The following is a 23602-nucleotide window of genomic DNA, read 5'->3' as shown; positions in this document are numbered from 1 at the left end:
ATACAGGAACAAGCTAAATGAGGCCGGAGAAGTAGTCAGAAATAAAGCCCGACTTGTTGCTCAAGCATACTTACAAAGGGAAGGAGTTGACTATGATGAAACTTTTGCTCCTGTTGCCAGGTTGGAATCCATTAGAATTTTGCTGGCGTATGCCTCTTTTGAAAAATTCAAACTTTTTCAAATGGATGTCAAAAGTGCTTTTCTAAATGGCTTTATTGAAGAAGAAGTGTATGTCAAACAGCCGCCACGTTTTGAAAATCTAAAATTTCCCTATCACGTTTTTAAATTAAGTAAAGCTCTATATGGTCTTAAACAAGCCCCTAGGGCATGGTATGATCGTTTAAGCTCACTCTTGGTAAGTCATGGCTTCTTCCGAGGAAAGATTGATAAAACTCTTTTTATTAAACGATCCTCTTTAGGGAATCTCATTATACAGATATATGTTGATGATATTATTTTTGAAAGCTCTAACCCCTCTATGTGCAAGGAATCTCTGATCTTATGCAAAGCGAGTTCGAAATGAGTATGATGGGAGAATTAAAATTCTTCTTGGGACTACAAATCCATCAAACTGACAGTGGAATATTTATATGTCAAGCAAAGTATGCCAAGGAACTCGTTCAAAAATTTGGAATGTCTGACTCAAAAGCTATGGGAACTCCAATGAGTCCTACTTGTACTCCTGATAAGGATGAGACAGGAAAACCTGTCGATGAAACTAAATATCGCGGTATGATTGGATCGTTGCTTTACCTAACTGCTAGGCGACCAGATATTATGTTTAGTGTGTCAGGTGTGCTAGATTTCAAACTGCTCCAAAGTAATCTCATCTTACTGTTGTCAAGCATATTATTAGATACCTTCATGGAACAACTAACTATGGTTTATGGTATCCTAACTCCAATGATTTTACACTTGAAGGTTTTTCAGATGCACACTTTGCAGGTGATAAAGATCATAGAAAAAGTACCAGTGGTACTTGCCAGCTTCTAGGAAAATCTCATATTTCCTGGAATAGCAAAAAATAGGGATCAGTCTCTCTCTCTCTCTACCACTGAGGCTGAATACATTGTTGTTGGTCAATGTTGCACACAGTTAATTTGGATGTCTTATCAACTTAGTGATTATGACTTGTTTTTTAAACCTATAAAAATTTTCTGTGATAATTCGAGTGTTATCTGTCTGTCTAAAAATCCTGTGCATCATTCTAGGGCCAAGCATATAGATATTAAGCATTATTTTATCAGAAATCATGTTGCTCAGGGAGATTTTGAAATAGTTTTTGTTAACACTGAAAAACCAACTTGCTGATATTTTTACTAAACCTCTTCTTGAAGAACGTTTCTGCATGCTAAGAAGGTCTTTGGGAATTATTGATCGATCTGTCTAATTTTTCAGTAATCCGTGCCATAATTTTTAGCTATTCAAAATCCTTGCCATAAATTGTATTTTCATTCCCATGATGACCGTCCCATCTTCCCATGTTTTACTTTTTTACCTTCCCTATAAAATCTTTTCCTACATATCCCTATAAAATCTTTTCCCTTTCCCCTTTTCGTCTTCATCTTTACCCTTTTTTCGCCAAACCCTCCTCTCTGTGTCTCGTCTCTTCAATGGCAAAAACTCAGAAAACCCACCTTCTCTCCACCCGCCAAAGTTCCAGGCTAAAGAAAATTGGTAAGAGCCTCTCTGCTGCTCCTCATGACTCAAACTCCGGCGACTCCTCTTCCTCTGACGCCTCCGACTCCATTCCAATTTGCAATCTTGGCAAGCGAGCTTTTGCTGATGCTGCATGTTCAACCTCCTCAAATAAACTCAAAACCATTACTAATAAACCCCTTGATCTTCGCAAAAAATTTTGAGATGACCACGACCAAGAACTCTTCTCGTCTTTTGAAGAAAAAACCATTGTATCTGGTAGGATTGATGATCTTGACCATATGCTTTCTCTGTGTTTTAAGATAAAACACTTATTTGTCTATCAAGGTTGGGAAAATTTTTTCACAACCCCTCCTCATGTGTATGACATCCCTGTTCGTATGTTTTATGCAAATCTCCGGTCCTCTAAGGCTAATGAACTCGAAACCATGGTCCTTGGTACCTACATTGTATTAAATTGCTCTGTCCTTGATTCTATTCTTGGTTGCACCTGTTCTCGGTTTTCCGAACTTCCAAAAAATTCCTAGCCTAAATCTCTTAAGGTTTCCTTTGATGATGTTAAGAAAACCCTTTCAAATTCCACCTCTGTCCCTGCTCAAATTGGTCCGTCTAACATCTCTTTTGAGGCTCGTGTGTTAGCTCATATGGTTGCGACTACTATTGTTCCTCGTGCTGGGTCCTACTCTACTATCTCCCAATGTGATGCCTTCTTTCCTTTTTGCCTTCTCTCCAAGAAGAAAATAAATTTGTCCTCCATAGTCATCAACTACATGATTGAGTGTGCATCAAATCCTTCTAGCCTCCCATATGGTATGCTCATCTCTCGCATCCTTGAAGTTCACAAAATTGACTTAATGGGCTATCCCATTACTCTCGTTAAGCAGTGTTACAACTCTAGGGCGTTTGGTAGCATGGGGTATGTCTTGAGCAATGAATCTTGGGTGCTAAAGGAGGTCTATGATGCATCTCAACTTGGTCCCTCGGCCAAATTGAAAAAATCAGATCCTTCTGTCATCTCTGCTAAATATTATGCAGACCTTCTCTCCAAACTTTCCTCTATGGATGCGAAGATTGAGTCCATCAAAGACTTAATGGCATCCACTCTGTTTCAAGTCGAGAAACTTCGCGATACGACAAAGGAAACGGGTACTGATGTCTCTAAGCTGCGGGTTAAACTGGATGCTGTGATAAAGGAAGTTGTCAAATTGTCCGCCAAGCTTCAAGCCAGTGTTGGTGCCATGCCTGAACGGCTCACTACTCCGTTGACTGAAATGAAGGATGCTATTGTGAATACCTTGGCTTATTTCCTTCGTCGTCCCGTGTTCCGACACCAGGAGTAGTTCTTTTAAATCTAGTTATTTTTTGGTCTGTTTAAACAATGTTTTTTTGTGGACCCTAAGGTCGTTTGTTTTTTATTTCACTTTGGTTTACTCTTTTTGTGCTGTTTGTTTTCTAAGCCTATCTATTATCTGTGTCTGTGCCTATATATTGTTTATGTGTCTATTTTTTTGAGTGATGCCATAGGGGGAGAAATAGACAGTCAACTGATCAAGCTAATCAAGGGGAGCCTCCACCTAATGAGGGGGAGCATCCGCCACAGGGAAGTTGACTACATCTCATTTAAAATTTTCATCCTCAAAAAGGGGGAGATTGTTAGTGTCAAGTTTTTATGATGACAATTTTATTTCTGCAACTATAATAACTGAATCGCACAAGGAACAAAAGAGCCCACAAGGCAGCCCAAACGCGATGGGCTTACAAAAGTCAACTGTTCAGGGGGAGCTTGCAAGGACAAGTTAACTGATCAGACGAGATGGGCTTACACAAGTGAAATCAGACGAGATAGGCTTACACAAGTTGAACTCAGTGAAAACTTCCCAGCTCTACAATTGGATACTGCGAAATTATAAATATTGTGGGGACTGACATGATACGCTACAGTAGTACAAAATCAGTTCAAGCAAGGAAAGGATATCTGCGCATTAAAGAAGGAATATTCTGGGCTTGTAACGATCTTGATGACTGATTTATGCGGCCTCATCACACAAGGAAAGAAGCAACAGCTCCAGCCTTATTCTTAGAAATAGGATCACTAATTCCTTTTTCCAAGGATCAAATCCCTTGGGTTGATTTCTCTGCGTAAAGAGCCTGAATAGCCATAAAAGGGCTGCTTCACAAAAACAACAGCATGCTTAGTCTCATTACCATAGTGCTCTGCTTTACTTTTCATAAACATTATATGTCTGAGTGATTTATAGTGTAAGAAAAAAGAAAGGAGAGTTATAATATAGCTTGTGAGGCTTTTTATAAAAAAGACTAAGAGTGATTTGGGTGTAGACGTAGGAACTCCATTCAAACCTCCATTGTACCAAACCTTTAACAAAGAGCTGCAGAAAACACCCTTGCAACCCAAGGGGACTGGACTAGGATTCACATTGAATCTGAACCAGTATAAAATACCTGTGTCATTTACCTTCTGTACTTTACTTTAGCTTTCTCGGAGAAAACAATCGACTATCGATTCAACCTAGTCGACTAACAGATCGAAAAATTTACAATTCACCCCCCCCCCCCTCTTGCACTTTCAGTCTCCCTATCATGCGATCTTGGACTATCATGCCAAGACAGTCACTCTAGCTGTGCCGGGTATTTCTAGTCCCTCCCTGAAGAAGATCATTTAATTCTTTCGAGCCAGGAAGTTAGTGGATAGAAGATGTCACGACCCAAGATCGGGTCCGTACGGGCACCTACTTATTCCCACCTAGTAGGAAAACCCTTCCCTTACCAATTAACACGTTAAAGAACGAAATTAAAATAAATTCGTCAACAAGACATTTCTCCTTCATAATGTAAAAATGTATACAAGACATTACAACATTTCCCAAAAACATCTGGTCTAGACTAATACAAGAGCTTCTATGACAAGACTAGAACTAGAGTGAAGTACAATAAAACAATTAAATGGGAGAACTTTGTTGCAGTGAGATAACAGAGTCTTCAAGATAGTCCTGACCAATTCGCGGGCTAGAATTCTGCGAACCCAACTAGAAACACATCTATACCCTAAAAGGGTATAGCAAATGCAATATCAGCACAACACTCGTACTGGTAAGTATCATAGGCCGACAATGATTAGATAAAACATAAAAGCAATAAGTAACAATGGATAAGTATGGTAGGCAGCAAGTTAGACAATAAGCAATTAAACAAAGTACCAAAAGGAAAAAGCGAACTCCACCATCACCTACTCGCGAGAAACAACCAACTAGGTCAACCCCAACACCATTTCAATCCACCTATACACGTTAGGAAGCAACTACTCCATTAACCATGGTAGGACATGTTCCAACACAATCGGGCCACACTAAGAGTAAGCCTCGCCCGCTATCTAACGCACGCCAGCACTACCTCAACCTATGCTTCCGTAATCCAACACTAAGTCGACTGCTAACATTAAGGCATAAGATACATAGCTCAATCTCCCAACATGTGTCACTTGTGCTTCTAGAACACTCTAACTACATCACCACACTCAATCAATCAATTATACTAAGTCAAGATACGCTGAAGGTCACACTTCCCACACCACCCCATAGTACAAACCTAAGTCAAATTCCCAAGTCTGTTCTAACTTCCCAAAACCACTAATAAGCCAGAGAAATCACCCAAAACCAATTACAGTCCAACATATACAAACAAGAATAGTTACAAGCATATCACCTCTGATCCATCATAAGTCCGAAACACAATCCCAAAAACCACTATCAAGTAAATGTATCAGCAAAGATCAACCAACAACTCCAAAATAATGTCGTAAGTAAATACGAGATGAATGCAATGCAAATTCAATGATACACACACGCTTCAGGCAGAATATCTCGTCGCCTTGACAGTCATGACCCATGAGGGATTGCTAAGTCCATGTACCTACTGCGGAACGCACAGCCCGATCTGATAGTTAGTGTTGCGGAACGTGAAACCAAATCCCAGTCAATGTTGCGATACGTGCAACCCGATCCAAGTAAGAGTTGCGGCGCGTAACCCGATCCCAAAGTATGTATGAATGAGTTAATGTGTGATAATAATGACAGCATGGATAAATCAATAAATACTCGTGCCCCACATAACCCTATCACAACAAGGATCACAATATCAATATCATAACTTTACTCTCCGTCCAACTACTCTCCCATAATGCATAGGATCCTGCATTTCCTATAGTAATCACTAAGCATGATTTCTAAGGTTCTAATAGGCCACAATCACGAACACGTAAAGCCACAATACCACATAAAATACAACAAGGCGACAAGCCATATTCAACAGTACCAACCTAAGGATTTCGTCCAGACTTCACAACCGAAGGTGCACATGAGATCTCCATAAATCCCTGATTCAAACTACAATCCTAAGTACAATTAACAACCTAGAGTAATCATCCCAACTCCTCGTCCAATGACGTAGGCATGCTTTCTCCATCACTTTCTATTTGCATAATTATAAATTACTAATTGGAGTTTATCAAGTAAACCGTAACCTACCTTGAGGCCGAGCAGGTGCCATGAATATCGCGCTGATCTTCAACTTTGCATTTATGAACCGTGACCCGTAACATAAAGTCATGGAAAATCAAGGAACCCCAAAGAACAAGAGTTAATATTTTAGAATTCATTCAAGTTTCGGGTTTTGCAAGGGAAAGATTGGAATTATTCATAACTATATTCGCTATGTTTTCATGAACTAATAATTCGGGTTTTATTGTTAACAAAGTCACCTAAGTCATAAATTATACCCCTTTCCTTAGGAAATCCCAATTTCAAGAATTAAGTTGAAACCCATTACAAAAATAGAGGAAGATTTAGAAATTAAAGGTGGGTCAATCCTTCCAATTTAAGAACTTAAAGGATTTTTCCAAGAATGTCCAGACTTTAAGCTTCGAGATTCCATTTTATCATCTTAGACTTGGATAGTTAAGAAAGCTCCATTTTTATTAGTTTGGAAGATGAACTCTTAGTGAATGGAACATTAAATGGAAAAAGAGATGAAGAAAATGAGATAGAGGGGTTACCTTTTCCAAGAAACCATGAGATTTGCTCCCTAAATAGCCCAGGTGGTGGCTGAGATTTAGGGTTTTGAGAAAAAAAGGGTCAAGTCCCGAAATGGGGTTTAAATACTAGGAAAATTCTGTGTTATTCGCCGTGGCGGACTGCATGTCCGCCGCAACGGCCACGCTATGGCGGAGAAGGAGGTCGCTGTGGCGGTCCCATGCAAAAGTTAACTTACCGCTATGGCGGTTTAGAATGTGATGGCGGTAGCACCATGGCTGTTCTCTATCCGCTATGGTGCCTTATTGGGCCCAGTAGCCCTTTACGATTTTAAATCTCTCCAACATGGTTCCGTGTGAATTTAATAGGATAATTTTTTCGCATGACTATGTTGCACTGATCAAAAGATGTTTTGGGATGCAAAACTTGAGGAAATCACAGTAACAACCAAACGGGTCATTACAGAGGATATTTGGCCTACTTGGCCCATATTCGTAACACCAGTATTGACACTCTGTCACTCGAGTCTGTTTCGGTGGTGAGCAAGTTCACGGAGGTGAACTTGCTGAGGACCGCCCCATTTCTATTCCTCTATATCAAATGGCACCAGTTGAGTTGAGAGATTTGACAGAACAATTACACTACCTTCTTAGCAAGGGATTCATTAGAGCGAGTGTCTCCTCTTAGGGCCCTCCCTCGATATTTGTGAAGAAGAAGGATGGGTCTATACGGATGTGTATTGATTACTGCCAGTTGAATAAGGTCACCATTCAAAATAAGTATCCTATTCCCCGCACTGATGATCTGTTTGGCCAGTTTTAGGGAGCTTCTATGTTTTATAAGATTGATTTGAGGTCAGGTTATCACCACTTGAAGATCCAGGCTGAACTAAGATAGCTTTTAGGACTCGTTATGGTCATTACGAGTTCCTTGTTATGTCATTTGGGCTTACCAATGCTCCAGCAGCTTTTATGGCCATGATGAATGGAATTTTCTAGCCATATTTAGATTCCTTTATCCTAGTCTTCATTGATGATATTTTGGTGTATTCGCGAAACAAGGAAGATCATGAGAAAAACTTAAGGATTGTTCTTGGTTTGTTGTGGGAAAAGAAGTTGTTTGCTAAGTTTTCTAAGTGTGAGTTTTTGCTCAATTCAGTAACATTGTTAGGGCATGTTGTGTCTAAGGACGGGATTATGGCGGATCCCAAAAAGATTGAGGCAGTTTGAGATTGGGCTAGGCCCACTTCACTGACCGAGATTCAGAGTTTTGTAGGTCTTGCCAGTTATTACCATCGGTTCACAAAGGGATTTTCTTTGATAGCTTCCTATTTGACTAGTCTTACTTAGAAAACGTGCCTTTTTAGTAGTTCGATGAGTGTGAAGAGAGCTTCCAAAAGCTCAAGGACTTGTTGACTTCAACTCTCATTCTATCTCTACCCATTGAGGCGAAGGATTTCACCGTGTATTGTGATGCTTCCCGTATAGGTTTGGGTTGTGTTCTGATGCAGAATGGTAAGTTTATTGCCTATGCTTTGAGGTAGTTGAAGGTTCATGAGAAGAACTACCCCACTCATGACTTGGAGTTGGCGGTGGTAGTTTTTGCTTTGAAGATTTGGAGGCACTATTTGTATGGGCTCCATTGTGAGGTTTTCACCGATTACCGTAGCCTTCAACATGTGTTCAATCAGGGGTATTTGAACTCTAGACAACGCAGATGGATGGAGTTGCTTAAGGAATATGATTTGACTATTTTGTATCATTCGGGCAAGGCCAATATGGTGGCAGATGCCTTCAGCTGAAAGGCTGTGAGTATGGGTAGTTTGGCTTGATTGGTATCTGTGGAGAGGCATTTGGCTAGGGATGACAGGCTTTGGCAAATGGGTTGATGAGACTTGATATTTTAGATTCTGGCAGAGTTTTGTCTTGTGTTGAGGCGAGGTCATCGCTTCTGGATCAGATTAGGGCAAAGCAGTTTGAAGATGCTAAGTTGTGCAAGATTTGTGATAAAGTGTTGAGTCTAGAGGCCAAGGAAGCCATTCTGGATAGTGAAGGGGTTTTGAGGATTAAGAGTCATGTTTGTGTCCCTCGGGTTGGTAGTTTGATCAAGTTGATTTTGGAGGAGGCTCATAGCTCTTGATATTCTATTCATCCTGGTGTTACCAAGATGTATTATTATTTGACACAGCACTATTAGTGGGGTAGGATGAAGCATGATATTATTGAGTTCGTTTCACAATGTTTAAATTTCCAGCAGGTTAAGTATGAGCACCAGAGACCGGGGGGTATGGTTCAGAGGATGCCCATTTCTGAGTGGAAGTGGGAGAGGATAGCCATGGATATTTTTGTTGGTCTTCCGAAGACCTTAGGCAAGTTCGATTAGATTTGGGTTATTGTTGATAGTTCGAGTCTGCGCATTTCATTCCAGTCCAGATTACCTACACTGCAGAGAAGTTGGCCATGATCTATATCCGTGAGGTTGTTCGATTGCATGGAGTTCCCATTTCCATTATCTCAGATAGAGGCACTCAGTTTACGTCTCATTTTTCTAGGACTTTACGAGACGAATTGGTGACTCGGTTAGATCTCAATACAGCTTTTCACCCTCAGACAGATGGTCAATCTGAGCGGACGATTCAGGTTTTTGAGGATATGCTCCAAGCTTGTGTGATTGACTTTGGTGGTCATTGGGACCAGTTCTTACCTTTAGCAAAGTTAGCATACAACAACAGTTATCATTTGAGTATCGACATGGCTCCATTCGAGGTTTATATGGAAGGAGATGTCGATCTCTGATTGGCTGGTTTGATGCTTTTGAGGTGATACCTTGGGGTACCGATCTTTTGAAGGAGTCGTTGAATAAGGTGAAAGTGATTTAAAAGAAGCTTCTAGGGGATCAAAGTAGGCAGAAAGAGTATGCGGACAGGAAGGTTCAAGATCTTGAGTTTATGGTTGGAGAGCAGGTTTTGTTGAAGGTTTCGCCCATGAAGGGTGTGATGAGGTTTGGGAAAAATGGCAAGCTTAACGGTTCATTGGCCTATTTGAGATCCTTCGTCATATGGGAGAGGTGGCTTATGAGTTAGTATTACCTCCAGGGTTGTCGGGTGTTCATCCGGTGTTCAATGTGTCTATGCTAAAGAAATATCATTCGGACACTTCTTATATCATTCAGTGGGATTCATTTCTATTTGATCAGAATTTATCATATGATGAGGAGTCGATAGCCATCTTGGATAGAGAGGTGTGAAAGTTGAGGTAAAAAAAAATAGCTTCGGTGAAGGTTCAGTGGAAGCACCGTCCAGTCGAGGAGGCTACTTAGGAGACCGAGTCTGATATGCGTAGTAGATATCCCCAGCTTTTCACCCAATGAGGTACCCTTCCTTTGTTTCATTCCTTGTCCATTCGAGGATGAATGATTGTTTAATTGGTATATGATGTAACGACCCATTTAGTTGTATCGCATATTTTGACCATTTTACCCATGTTGACCCAATTCCCGAGGTTATCAGGCGATTCTAGTGAGAATTGAAAGAATTAGAACCTTTAGGTGAAAAGGTTTGACCAATAGTTGACATTTGGGTAAACAGACTTTTTTCAGAATTTCTTAGATTCCGTGAGGTCCGAAGGGTAGTTTATGACTTGGTAGGGTAGCGGCTTCGCTTCCCGAGGCTTCGGAGTTCATTTTAGGTACTTGATTAGAAGCTTGGTTTAAGTCGTTTGGGGGTTAACTTAGTCAACGTGACCTTTGTTGAGAATTTTGAGGTCACGGATGCATTCGTAGAATGTTTTTACTTGTGGCTGCATGTTTTGTTTGTATCCGGGAGGTCTCGGATGGTTGTTGTTGTTTTGGGTTGAGACTTGGTGAAACTAGAAAATTTCTGGTTCTGATGTCTCGCCCCTGCGTATCGGCCCTAGCGGGCTTTGGTCCGCAGGAGCGGAACCATGACATGTTGAATGAATTCCAACGGGATCGCGAGAGTGGAAATGGTCTGCCCCGGCGAGGAGCGCTGAACCAGAATCCCTATTTTGTTCCTAATTTTGAATCATTAATTCCATTCACCAAAAAGCTAAGTCTAAAGAGCATTGGGGGCGATTTTAAGAGAGCTTTTGGTGGAATCATCTTGGGGTTAGTTCTAAAACATTAATCTTGCATTTACCTTTCCTTTACTAGTATCCATGGTGGTAAATGGTTATTGAGGGTGGTGGGTTATGGAACCTAGGGCATTAATCATTAAACCCTCTAATCTAATTGGTTATTGTTACTCTAAATACTGATTCTATCATCTATAATTGTGGACTAATAGATTCTAGGATTGAATCTCTCTTGGCTTCTGGAACCAATTCATGAATTTAGGGTTCTTACTAATTTGGGGGTTTTGGCTTAATTGATGAAATTGAAGGACCAATTGTGGTTAGAACTCTTTGAAATTAAGGATAATGACTAACGACATTATGGGTAGTTTAATTCACCCTTAATTTCTGATTTTACTCTAGTGAGTCGATAAGGGTATTTTGGGAATTTTGAAGTATTTCTCCACCCATTTCTCTTTCCGATTAGTTGGCTTGTTGTGTTCATTTACTTACTTAGCATTGTTAATATCAAACTTCGATCATTCTGAAGCACTTCGGAAGGGGAAGGCTCATCTATAGTAGTACGTGATTCCTATTCGGCATTTGAGGTAGTTTACGTTTTACTTTAGTTAGACTTGATTAGTGATACGTATGTATGCATAAAAATGATGAGAGAAATCATGATTAGGTCTCCGGACATGATGTTGGGATGGATATACTCTTAGGTTGGTATGCCTTCTGATTAAGTGGGCTTATCGCCGTTATTTTGTGTATTGTAACATGTGGTGTACTTGCTATTGTGATTTGGGTGATGTGAGGTGATAGATTCACTATGATGATTGAACTTTATGTTGTTTTTATTGTCCATAGCTGTTGTGATTTATGCAGTCTTGTTATGGATTATGGTGCTTTGTGATCTCCATAACATACTCATTGGCTTGGTTTCATTACTATCTCTTCTTGCATTCATACATTCATGCATGATAGAAATGTTATGGAAAATAGCGTAATGAAAGTAATATGGAACAATTGATGGAAAAGGTCTTTGGAAACATATGATATAAAGTGAAATATGAAAGTCATCTCTAAGCTTTGTGCGGAGTGGCTAGTTTTATGGAAGTCTCCTCTGGGCTTTGTGCGGAGTGACAAATTTTATGGAAGTCATGGGTCCCCAGGGTCATGACTGTCGAGACGTCAAGATTCCGTCCGGAAAATGTGTGTACAAGTTGTGTTATTGGCCAGTGCATTGCATTGACATCCATCTCATTGCATCGCATATATTTCATCATCTTATTTTACTTCTATAGATTTGATTGTGGTTGTACTTGTGTTGTGGCTATTCAAAGGAATAGTGCAAGACTTGGCAGACTTGTGTTTAGGTGCTCACCATAGGCTATGATTCGGTTATCAATCATTTGTAATGTGTGTGGATGTTTGTGCCTGCCTGCTTATCTTGTCTGATTCTGTGTTTTACATGCGTGAGCTAATCTTAGTCGGCCGATGATGTTTACTACTACGTCTGTGTACTGATACTACCTTGATACACCCTTTTCTGAGTGCAGATTGTGAGGCAAAACCTTCATCAAGACCTCATTTCTAGCCTTGAGGCTATTTGACCGAGGTTCTGAGGGTGAGCCATCTTTCAGCCTGCATCGTTGGACTCTTATCTTCTATTATCTACTACTCTACCCATTAGACAGTATTTATTTATGTTTCAGATAGATGTACTATTTCTAGACATGGTTTGAGTAGATGTTCTTGTACTAGTGACTTCACGTCCTTGGGTTGTACTATGAGTAGTATCTCCGAACTTATTATTATTTATGGGTGCCATCACGACTATGCTAGTTGGGTCGTGACACATCTTTACTTAGCAAATTACGCAAGAAAGAAAATAAATTATCCACACATAATCACATATGCAAAGTCATATCTTCAGTTAATATATCCGTGTGTATCACAATGTGTATTACTAAAACATGCCCAAATAAATTCAATGGAAACAAGAAGGCATGATAGAAAGACCATAAAGCTTAAAGAAACGAATGAAGGCCCATGTGAGGGAGATAGGCAAGGCAAGGCCCAAGTCAATTATTATTCATGAGTGCAACATGATATACCTAGGTATATGCGATATACAATTCCAATATATACTGGGGAATATATGTAGAGCATGTTCATTGTATAACCGGTATATTTGTTCACAAACATCAAAAGAGAAGAGAAGGAAAGAGGAGAAACAGTGGGAAACAAGCAGGGCATAACATTCCCTATGCACATATACAAGGGATATCTACCAACATATATACTACACATTCTCTACTTAGAGAAACTAATAATGCTTATGAAAGAGGAATGACACATAGCAAACTGATCAATTTAGAGGAAGAAAAGGGCATTCACATCACCAAGGCAAATGTACGTAAGCATGAGATCATTTCTTTCAAAATAGAATCAGTATACATATCATTCAGCATGTTTAGAAGCTTTAGACAAGAATGGGAAAGAGGGGAAAGGGTGACCATTCTAACTTTCATATTTAAAAACCTTTGATAGATTTTTGAATGTCTATGAGGAGCCTCTTGCAAACATGGACACAACTCAATAAGATAGGACTTTAATTAGGCTATCACAAATAGATAACAACACCAAAGACTATTAAATCATAGTATGGGATAACCTAGATAGGATGCAAGATCATTATATTGCACAATTAGACCTAATGCACTTCAAACAGAATTCCAACTTCATTTACACATCATTTTACATAGTTTTCCTCTTTTTAAACTTTCAAGCACCAAAAAGGTCCCATGGCATTGTAAATGCATAGGCGGGAACCCCAGCAACCTAAGATAGGTAGTACTATACTGAGTGGGAACTCAAAGTCTTTCCTAAACCCTCCATAGCCGTAGGTAACTCACTCCTCGTGTCTTTACAAACCAAGTGACAACCTCTTAAGCCCCTTTTACATGTTAGTGATCAGGCATCATTTCATTTCTATATAAGTAAGATTTACCAACCTAATCTATCATGCACAAGTGTAATTTATCTTCCATTATATCCTAAGCATTTCAAACTACCAGCTTCATTCCAACAAATGGGGCAGTGCAATCTAGCCATACCAAACAACTTCTTGAGTCTAAATGCTTACTTGAAAATCAGACAGATATGCAAGACTGGGAAATCAAAATTTGTTCAACAAAATACATCCATCAAATGATGATTAAATGGTTCCAACACATAGTCATTTTATTAATAGAAAAAAGGGGAAAACCATTCATGAATAGGCATATCACAACCATACATAGGATAATGCAAGTAATGGATTCCAGACTCAAAACAGACTCCTTAACAAAGCTAATGTCATCAAATTCATGGAAAGATCATTCTCAGCATAAGTAAACACTTTGGAAGACATAGTATGGTTACATTTGGCACTTCATTAGTCTTTATTAACTAATTATTCAAACAGTTAGACCATTTAGACAGAACATCCCTCATCAGGTTAGATTTCAATGACACACACATAGAAACAGCAGGTAAACTCAACATAACTCAGACTTTACTTGATAAAGGCATGGGAATATTAATTTAGTTTCATTACAAGATATGCTATTTTTTAAACAAGATTGGACCAACCAAACAAATCATGTGTAGACATGGGGGTTCAATTTGACCTTTATATAACAGAAGTAATGAATATAGTTTGAACTAAACGTGTCTACACCAAGCAACTGAACATGCCATACTGATTTCAAACTTAATGAGCATAGAGAGATATCAGGTCAAAACACTTAGGCTAATCCACATCTAAACTAATAGGCCAGTTGCAGTATGCTTAAACAAACACCTACATAGATAAATGACTAAACTAAATAGTAAACACTAATAATCCTACATTAATCATACAAGAACAGGAACTTAAACACATAACCAATTACAAATAACTAAAATGATTAAAAACAATTGAAAGGTGAGACATTTACCTTTTTCAAGTGCAGCCTTGATCGAGATTTGGAGTTGAGATTCTTGCTCCCCCTCGAAACTCAGCCACAAACAAGAAATGAATTAAAAATTTAGACCTAAACCTAATTAATTAAAGGTTTCAGTAAAATTGCTAAATCCCTGGTTAAATTAGGTATTTTTTCTCAGATTTAAGACTTGTGTTGTGTATATATTGATCAATGTTTGTTGAAATAGTGAGATATGGGGTTCTTTATATAGAACCCCAAATCTGAAGACTTGAACCCTAATTTTGATATGGGACTAAGGGTTTTTGGGAGAATTCTCTTAAATTCCCTCTCAAACTAGTAGCAACCAATGAAATCTAGTATTCAAATTCGTATAGAAATAAAACTCATTAAGAGATCATACTCGTTTTGAACTTAAAACATAGAAAAGCAAAGGAAAAAAAAAGGTTATATCTTGTTTGATTGTCGCATGGTGGAGTGAGAGAGGCAAGCATTAATTACTTTCCCCAACGGTTGAATCACAACTGCATAAAGCGATTGTACGCTGAGGCCTTCCCATTTTTGGCATCAAAGACGACGAAGAGAGAGAAACACTCCTTCGGGCGGCTAGGGTTTAGTGTGGAAACCTTCCTGTTCATCAAATGAAGAGAGATAGGGTCTTTTTGGTGTGATCTGTGTGTATATGTTTGTCTAAAGAGGTGGTTGGGTCGGGTCAAGTCCATTTGGACTCGCCCCGATCATTTAAAAAGAGAAAAGGAAGGGGCCTGTTTTATATATATGTATACACGGTATACATATATGCACACGTATGTATATGTATATTCGTGTATACATATGTCTATGGAAGGGGAAAATATGCAATTTTAACAAAAGGCCGAAAATATAAAAGTGACAAAATAAACCTTTAACTTCTGGCCGCATTAGAGCTAATTAACCAATTAATTCTTGAAAACACGCCCACAACTAATTATTGCAATTATAACCCTAATTGACTTTAATCATGCAATTCGCTATTTTAAAAGTAGCCATAATTAACACATACTCCCTCCGTTTCAATTTATGTGAACATATTTCCTTATTAGTCCGTCCCAAAAAGAATGGCTTCTTTCTTTATTTGGAAACAATTTACCTTTAGCAATGATTTATAGCCACACAAAATATATGTGACTCATTTAACACCACAAATTTAAAAGTTTTCTCTACTTTCTTAAACTCCGTGCCCAGTCAAATGGTTTCACATAAATTGAAACGGAGGGAGTAGCAATTACTTGACTATTTCAATTATAACCACAATTAACTAAATGTAGTCAATTTTGAAAATAAATGCAAATGTAGTCATGCGAATTGTAAATTGAGATGCAAATTGATTATCTTATCTAATTAACCAATTTTCTTGAATTAACAGAGTAAAATACTTGTCAATTTGATATTTAATAATTTAAACAATTAATTGAATAATTGTTTCGAATCAATTTGGATTAATTTTGACAAATACCTTTAATATTTATGGAATATATGCAAAAATATTTAAAATGACCCACAATATCTATTTGAAACTACTTCGCCAAATGAAATGGCAAAATGCTATCGAAATAATTTTGTAAAACTCTTTTTAATTTGTAAAACACATATTTCACTCCATTTGAGATTCAAGAACTCTGAATAATTAAATAAGATTATTGGAGGGCCAAAATTAGGTGTCAACAATCGAACTCATTTTGAGCCCTCGGTGTATGCTTGAATCGATCTTCTTGAACTTTTTACACAACTTTTGTGCCAGGTATACATATGGCAAAATCTTGGCGTTCTTTGTGGCCTATTCTCCTTGTACTTGGTGAATCAATAGATCAGAAGTGCCTATGACCAATAACTCGTGAATGTCCATATTCAAATCCATTCTAAGCCCCAAGATGCAGGCCTCGTATTCCGCCATGGTGTTGGTGCATCGAAAATTGAGTTTTGCGGCCATCGGATAATGTTACCCAATTTCTAATACCAAGACTGGTCCGATTCCTGAAACTTTGTAATTGACTGCACCATCAAAAAATAACCTCCATCCTGAATAAGGCTTGGCTATGTCTTCTTGTACTATCAGCACTTCTTCGTTTGGGAAGTAGGTTTAAAGTGGTTCGAAATCTTCATCAATCGGGCTTTCTGCCAGTAAGTCGGCCAATGCTTGTCCCTTGACGACCTTTTGTGCTATATATGTGATGTTAGATTCACTCAATAGCATTTTCCATTTGGCCAATTTCCCTATAGGCATGGGTTGGCGAAAGATGTACTTCAGTGGGTCCACTTGGATATGTGATGAGTGGTGTATGATGACAAGTAATGCCTCAGTTTTTGGGCCACCCATGTCAAAGCACAACATGTTCTCTCTACGAAAGTGTACCTCGCTTCTCAGGCAGTGAAACTCTTACTCAGGTAGTAAATTGCCTGTTCCTTTTTGCTGGTTTCGTCGTGTGGTCCTAACATGCATCCAAAGGCATTATCCGATACCGACAGATATAGCTATAACAGGCTCCTAGGCCTAGGGAGTATCAAGGCCGCTGGGTTGGATAAGTATTTCTTGATGGTGTCGAATGCTTTCTGACACTCTTCTGTCAATTCTGTTGGTGGATCTTGCATCATCACTTTGAGTATTGGCTCTACATCGACAGTGGATTGGGCTATGAACCGCCCAACGTAATTCAGTCTTCCCAGGAAACTCATGACCTCTTTCTTAGTCTTTGGAGGTGGCAGCTCTTGGATGGCTTTGATCTTTGATGGGTTTAGTTCTATGCCCCTTTGGCTAACTATGAATCCTAATAGTTTTCCGGTGGGTACTCCAAATATAGATTTGGCCGAGTTTAGCTTCAGACTGAATTTCCTGAGTCTGTCAAAGAACTTATTTAAATGTATAGTATGATCTGAGCTTTCTCTTGATTTTATAATGATATCGTTCATGTATACTTCAATTTCCTTATGGATCATGTCATGAAAGATGGTGGTCATAGCCCTCATGTAATTGGCATCGGGGTTCTTGAGGCCGAACGACATTACTCTGTAGTGGTATACTCCCGATGGAGTAATGAAGGCTTTTTTTTCGACATCCTCTTCGCTCATCAAAATTTGATGGTATCATGCAAAGCAATCCATGAATGATTGTAACTTGTGTTTTGTGCAGTTATCAATGAGTATATGGATGTTCGGGAGTGAAAAGTTATCCTTGGGACTAGCTCGGTTAACATCACGGTAACTCACACAAATTCAGATCTTTCCATCTTTCTTGGGTATCGGCACTATGTTGGCCAACCACGTTGGGTATGAAGTTACATCCACTACTCCGAACTAAATTTGTTTTTCCACTTCATCCTTGATACGGATACTAAGATATGGCTTGAACTGCTTGGTTTTCTGTTTGGCTGGGGCAAAGCTCGTATTGATGGGTAATCTATGGGACACTATGTCAGTGCTTAACCCAGGCATGTCAGCATATGACCAGGTGAAGATATCCACGCACTCTCTTAGCTAATTTATTAACTCTTCTTTTTGGGGTTCCAAGGGCCCACTTATCCTGGTTTCTTTGACTATTTCGTAATCTCTTGGATTAATTACTTCTGTTTTATCTAAGCTGGGTTTCTGCTTATTCTCAAACTGTTCAACTTCTTCCACGAGACCCTCGGGTAACATTATTTCCTCATTGTACTCTTTGTTTTCCTCTTCGTCTATGTCGCTTTACTCATTCATTTTGCGACATGTCATGACATATAAGGTTGTTTTATCATTTTATTGCTAAAAGGGCAAGGCAAAGCAGGGTTAGTAAGTAAAATAAAGAGTTATTTTTCTCATAAGTCGAAGCTTCATTAATTTCAACAAAAGGAAGTACAGACTGTGGTCCTGAATTGGATCAACACTGAGTCATTTACATTTTTAAAAACATCACGAGGTAATTTAAAAGTGCAAATGGTGTGTAATCGAGTCTCGATCGATTCTCGCCGATTTTAAAGCATAAATTTATCATTTCTGTAATGAAGAGCCAAGAGTGGGGTAGATGTCCAATTGGATAGTTGCTCGCCTGGATCAACATAGCGGATGGTGGGCACTTCAGTGCATTCCTCTAATATTACTAGGGAATCTTCCTCTTAGAATAGCATCCCTAACCGTTCTTCTATGCTTCTATCGTCAGGAATGGGCATCCGAACTAAGAATGACTGGTACAAATTCGGGATTAGCTTGCGCAGCTATGTAGGACTCTTCTTCTTTCTACTAGCTTCAAAGATCTCGTCATTATTGTGAACATACCCTAAACCAAAACAGAAATTGTCTTGCGAAATTGGGACTGGCTTTGTGATGCCATGTAGGTGCCTTCCTAGACCTCGCCTGGGCTCAAACCTGTTCTGGAGCATGGTTGAGGCAATCATTTTGTAGACTGCAGGCATGGGTACTTGTGTAGAATCTTCATTACAGGCAGCCCCCACTAGTTCAACCAGGTGGAAATCTATTCCCTTTGGAGTTTCTTCGATGACTGGCACTAAGTTGTTTAGGTAGTTCTGAATATTACCTTCCACATGGATTACGACCTCGTGGCCTTCCTATATGAACTTCATAGCTTGGTGGAGTGAAGATGGCACGGCTCCAGCCATGTGAATCACGTATTCCCCGGCCAAAGCGCGAATCTAGAGGTTGACAGAGGCAACCGAGGTCTCATCGGCAAGGGGCCTCCACGCCCCAAAGAAACAACGTCAAGAGGAACTAGACTACCAAAGTTGGCGGATCACAATTTCAATATTAATGCAGTGGAGCTCGTGGCGGTATTGTGAACTATGAAGGAAGCAAAGTTCCCTAGTGAGATCCGAACAAATGCGGATAAAAGGAACACAGGGCTATAGTGCCACTTTCATAGCACGCATGGGTATGCAACAGAGGATTGTGCAAACTTAAGGATTGTAGTAGACCAACTGCTACGAGCGGGGCACTTGAAAGAGTACATCAGCAACAGGGAGAAGATCACTCTGAATCGAGTTCGAAGACAGAAATCGGATAAGATGCCACGACCAACTCCCACTATCAACATGATTTTCAGAGGCGAGATGATAAATAAAATAACATACACATCGCTCAGAAAATCTAAAGTATCCATCACAACGACAAGTCGCGCTTGGGAACCTTCCGAAAGTGAAAGCATTTCCTTTTTCGACAGCGACATCGACAGTTTGAGACTAGCCTCTTCCCACAATGATGCCCTGGTAATAACTTTTCAAATCGTTAGCTCTTTAATTAAACGAGTAATTGTTGATCCAGGGAGCTCAACGAACATAATCCAACTGCAGGTCCTGAAGGATATGGGAGTAGAAGGATCAATCATCTCGGTGACAAAGGTGTTGGAAGGGTCAACATGTAAAGTGAGTTAACACGAGGGGAATTCGAGCTACCAGTGCACGCTAACGACACAGAGCAGGATAAAACCTTTCATGTCATGTTCGGTGACATGTCTTACAATGTGATATTATGAAGGTCATGGATACATTCAATGTGAGGGGTCCCTTCCAATTTTCATTAGAAAGTCAAGTTCCCTACTCCTTGGGGAATCGGGGAAATCAAGAGGGACCAAAATGCCGCCGGGAGATAGAAGTTGCAGCAGTGATGACGGCACAGGAAGGAAAGTCCAAAAAATATCAATCACAATGGCTGAGCTCAAGTATCGAGCCCGAAAGAGCAACGAGAAAGGGGACCCCGGATCAAGTTATCCCGAAAGGGTTCGTTTTCCCAGTAGATAGAGATCCCGCCAATTCAATGATAGAAGAGCTAGAGCGCGTGGAACTTTTTAAAGAACTTCCCTAAAAGAAGGTACACCTGGGCACGGAACTCCCACTCGAGCTCAAGAATGGATTTTTTAATTCTTCAAAGGCTAACTCAAATTTCTTTGCTTAGTCTCACCTCAACATAACAGGGATCCCCCCGGAGATAGCCAGGCATCGGCTGAGCTCCGATCCTGACCACCCCTTGTAAGAACGAAAACGATCGATCTCAGCCGTCAGAGACCAGTTTGTCAAGGAAGAGGTAAGGCGGTTGCTCAATACAGGATCGAAAATCTGGATTGGCTGGCCAATGTGGTGGTGGTGCCTAAGAAACTCAACAAGTTTAGGATATGTGTGGATTTCAAGGATTTAAACGAGGCCTGCCCGAAGGATTCCTTCCCATTGTAGCACATTGATCAGACGAATGACACTACAATGGGGCATGAACTACTCAGCTTCCTGGATGCGTATTTTGGTGACAATCAAATTATCTTACACCCGAAGGATCAAGAGAAGACCTTGTTTATGACCAATCACGGTAATTTCTGTTATAACGTAATGCCTTTTGGTCTTAAAAATGTAGGTGCGACATACCAAAGGTTGGTGAACAAAATGTTCGAAAGACAGATCGGCAAGACCATGGATTTCTATATAAATGACATGCTAGTTAAATCTCGGAGAGCGGAAGACCATTTATCCGCCTTGCAAATGACCTTTGACATCCTCCATCAGCATGGCATGAAATTAAACCCGAAGAAACGCTCCTTCAGGGTCAAGTTAGGGAGATTCTTTGGTTTCTTAGTTTCCAGTCGGGGCATCGAGATGAACCCAGACAAAGTCAAGGCTATTCAGAACTCCCGACACGTTAGAAAACGTCAAAACAGTGCAAAGGCTAACAGGAAGAGTCATAGCCTAGGGAAGGTTCGAGTCCCAATCCTCGGACCGGTGCCATGAGTTTTTCTGTCTGATGAAAAAAGATAACAGATTCAGGTGGACACAGGAGTGCCACCAAAGCCTGAAGGACCTCAAAGCATACCTATCTGAACCTTATGTAATGGCAAAACCCAAAGAAGGGGAGCGTCTGTTCACATACTTGACGGTTTTGGTAGTATCAGTCAGTGTTGCACTGGCACTAGAAGCCGGCGGAGATTCTATCCCCGTCTACTACGCAAGTAAAATAATGACGAGAGCAGAAATGAGATATATGGCTCTAGAAAAATTGGCCCTGGCCTTGGTTAAGACTGCCAGAAAGTTCCGCCCATACTTTCAATGCCATTCTATAACAGTGGTTACAACAGCCTCGTTGCAAGCAGTGATACGGGGCGAGAACCTCACGAGTCGGTTATCCAAATGGGCCATCGAGATAAGTGAGGACAATCTGGCATACCAGCAGCGCACGTCAACACATGAGAAGGGGCTGCTAGGATTTTTGGATGACTTCGCTCCCTACCATACGACCTTAAAAGACATACGTATTAGTTTCCAACCCTCTTCAATTATTTTCCATTAACGCTTAGGTTATAGGACTGGGACTAGCTAAAAGGACAACCGGCCCCAATAGAAAGGGACAGGAATTGAAAAATCTGTGTTGTACTCTTTTCCTTGGCCGAGTTTTTCTCCCCCAAACGAAGGGTTTTTGCCAGCAAGGTTTTTAACGGGGAAACAACCGTAAAGCATATTACATCTTGCAAAGCCCGATCAACCTGGCCAAGACCTCGCGTCAGCGGCCAGAAACTATTTTCATAGCCCCCAGGAGCTGTTGATTTTTCATTTCTCTTTATTATTATGCAAATGAACGCGGCCTTTAAGCCCCACCTGTTTGTGAATAAAAAAGGATCAGAATAAGACTATTATGCCTCAAAATCTGTTGATATGAACACGCCTTTCCGGACACGCAAACTTTCACCTTGAACACACGACACGGCCTGCGAGCCTCAGAGCATGAAGGAACTATAAATCTTATGCCAAAAAAGATGAGGTCAAGACGTCCTCCTCATCGGCGTTGAACAAAGGGCGGCTCTCCTTTATTATGAACCAGATGAATAGTTCGTAGTCATAAAATACGCGACTAGAAGTAATATGCCCGGATTGGAAAAAGTGATTGTATAAAATATCAAAACAAGAATGTAAAGGAATAAATCAATCACGACTCTTAAACACATACGTCCAAAACAAAAATGGAGCGAAAATTCTGACAAAGGGATCTTAGGGCGAATGAATCCCCATGGTCAAAAACCTCCCCCTCAAAGGGTCGGATAACCTTACACTCGGTCCACAATCAATATCAATAGAGTAATAGTGGTAGGCGATAAGGGTTTTATTGTAAAATGCTTTATAAACAACGCGCTAAGAACATGAATAAACAGATACGCGCTAATAGTATAGTTACTTTACATGGCCCAAAAACGAGGGCGCCAAAAACCATTGTCAGGATGTTCAAAAGGGCTATAAAAACACCCCACTAAAAAAGCCTAACATCAAAAACAGAACAAAGTTAGGAGTTAGCAGTATCGACAGGAGGCCTGGATCCATCAATCATGGAAGGGGCAGGAACTTCGAACTCTAGAGGGATAGGAGCAGTCCTGGAAGGGAAATCTTCAATAATGTCTTTCTCCAGATCGGTTCCCTGACCATCCATAGGGACTTGCTCCTCAGCACCCTCAGGGATCTCTTCTTCATCCGTCTCCTCCGAAGACCATCCTTCGGACGCCGAAGCAGGATCATCGATCGGAGGCTGAACAGTCAAAGCCTTGGCAGTCATTTCCTCCACGGTCAGTGTTGCAATAATCTAGGGCATTAATATCAAATATCCTATCCTGACCCTCTTCAAGAGCAAGCCGACGGGCTCGGTACATTGCATAGGGTTTCTCCAGAGCAAACTATTTTCTCAGATCTTGCATACGGGCATCAATATTAGAGTAGCTCAGCCAGCTCTCCTCGACCTTGCTCCGGAGGGGGGCATTGGAATCAGAAAGGCGCCGATTGGCCTCAACTTGTTCTTTATTCCCGAGTCATCTGGACCTGAAGACTCTCCTCAAAGGTGGCCCAGGCCTCTTCCGCGACAGACTTTTCTTTCC

The 23602-nt window shown here is 40.2% G+C and overlaps 1 protein-coding gene across 1 annotated transcript; it reads left to right on the top strand.

Moving 5' to 3' along the window:
* Nucleotides 1–519: 519 nt before the first annotated feature.
* Nucleotides 520–993, top strand: LOC132613133 (uncharacterized mitochondrial protein AtMg00810-like). Its single transcript, XM_060327182.1, has one exon. It carries the CDS (start codon nucleotides 520–522, stop codon nucleotides 991–993), a length of 474 nt encoding a protein of 157 aa, XP_060183165.1.
* The last annotated feature ends 22609 nt before the right edge of the window (nucleotides 994–23602 follow it).

The sequence above is a fragment of the Lycium barbarum genome, chromosome 10, assembly GCF_019175385.1.
Source record: "Lycium barbarum isolate Lr01 chromosome 10, ASM1917538v2, whole genome shotgun sequence".
Taxonomy (NCBI): Eukaryota; Viridiplantae; Streptophyta; class Magnoliopsida; order Solanales; family Solanaceae; genus Lycium; species Lycium barbarum.
Note: the sequence above shows the minus strand (reverse complement) of the source record. Positions and strands in the feature narration are given on the sequence as shown.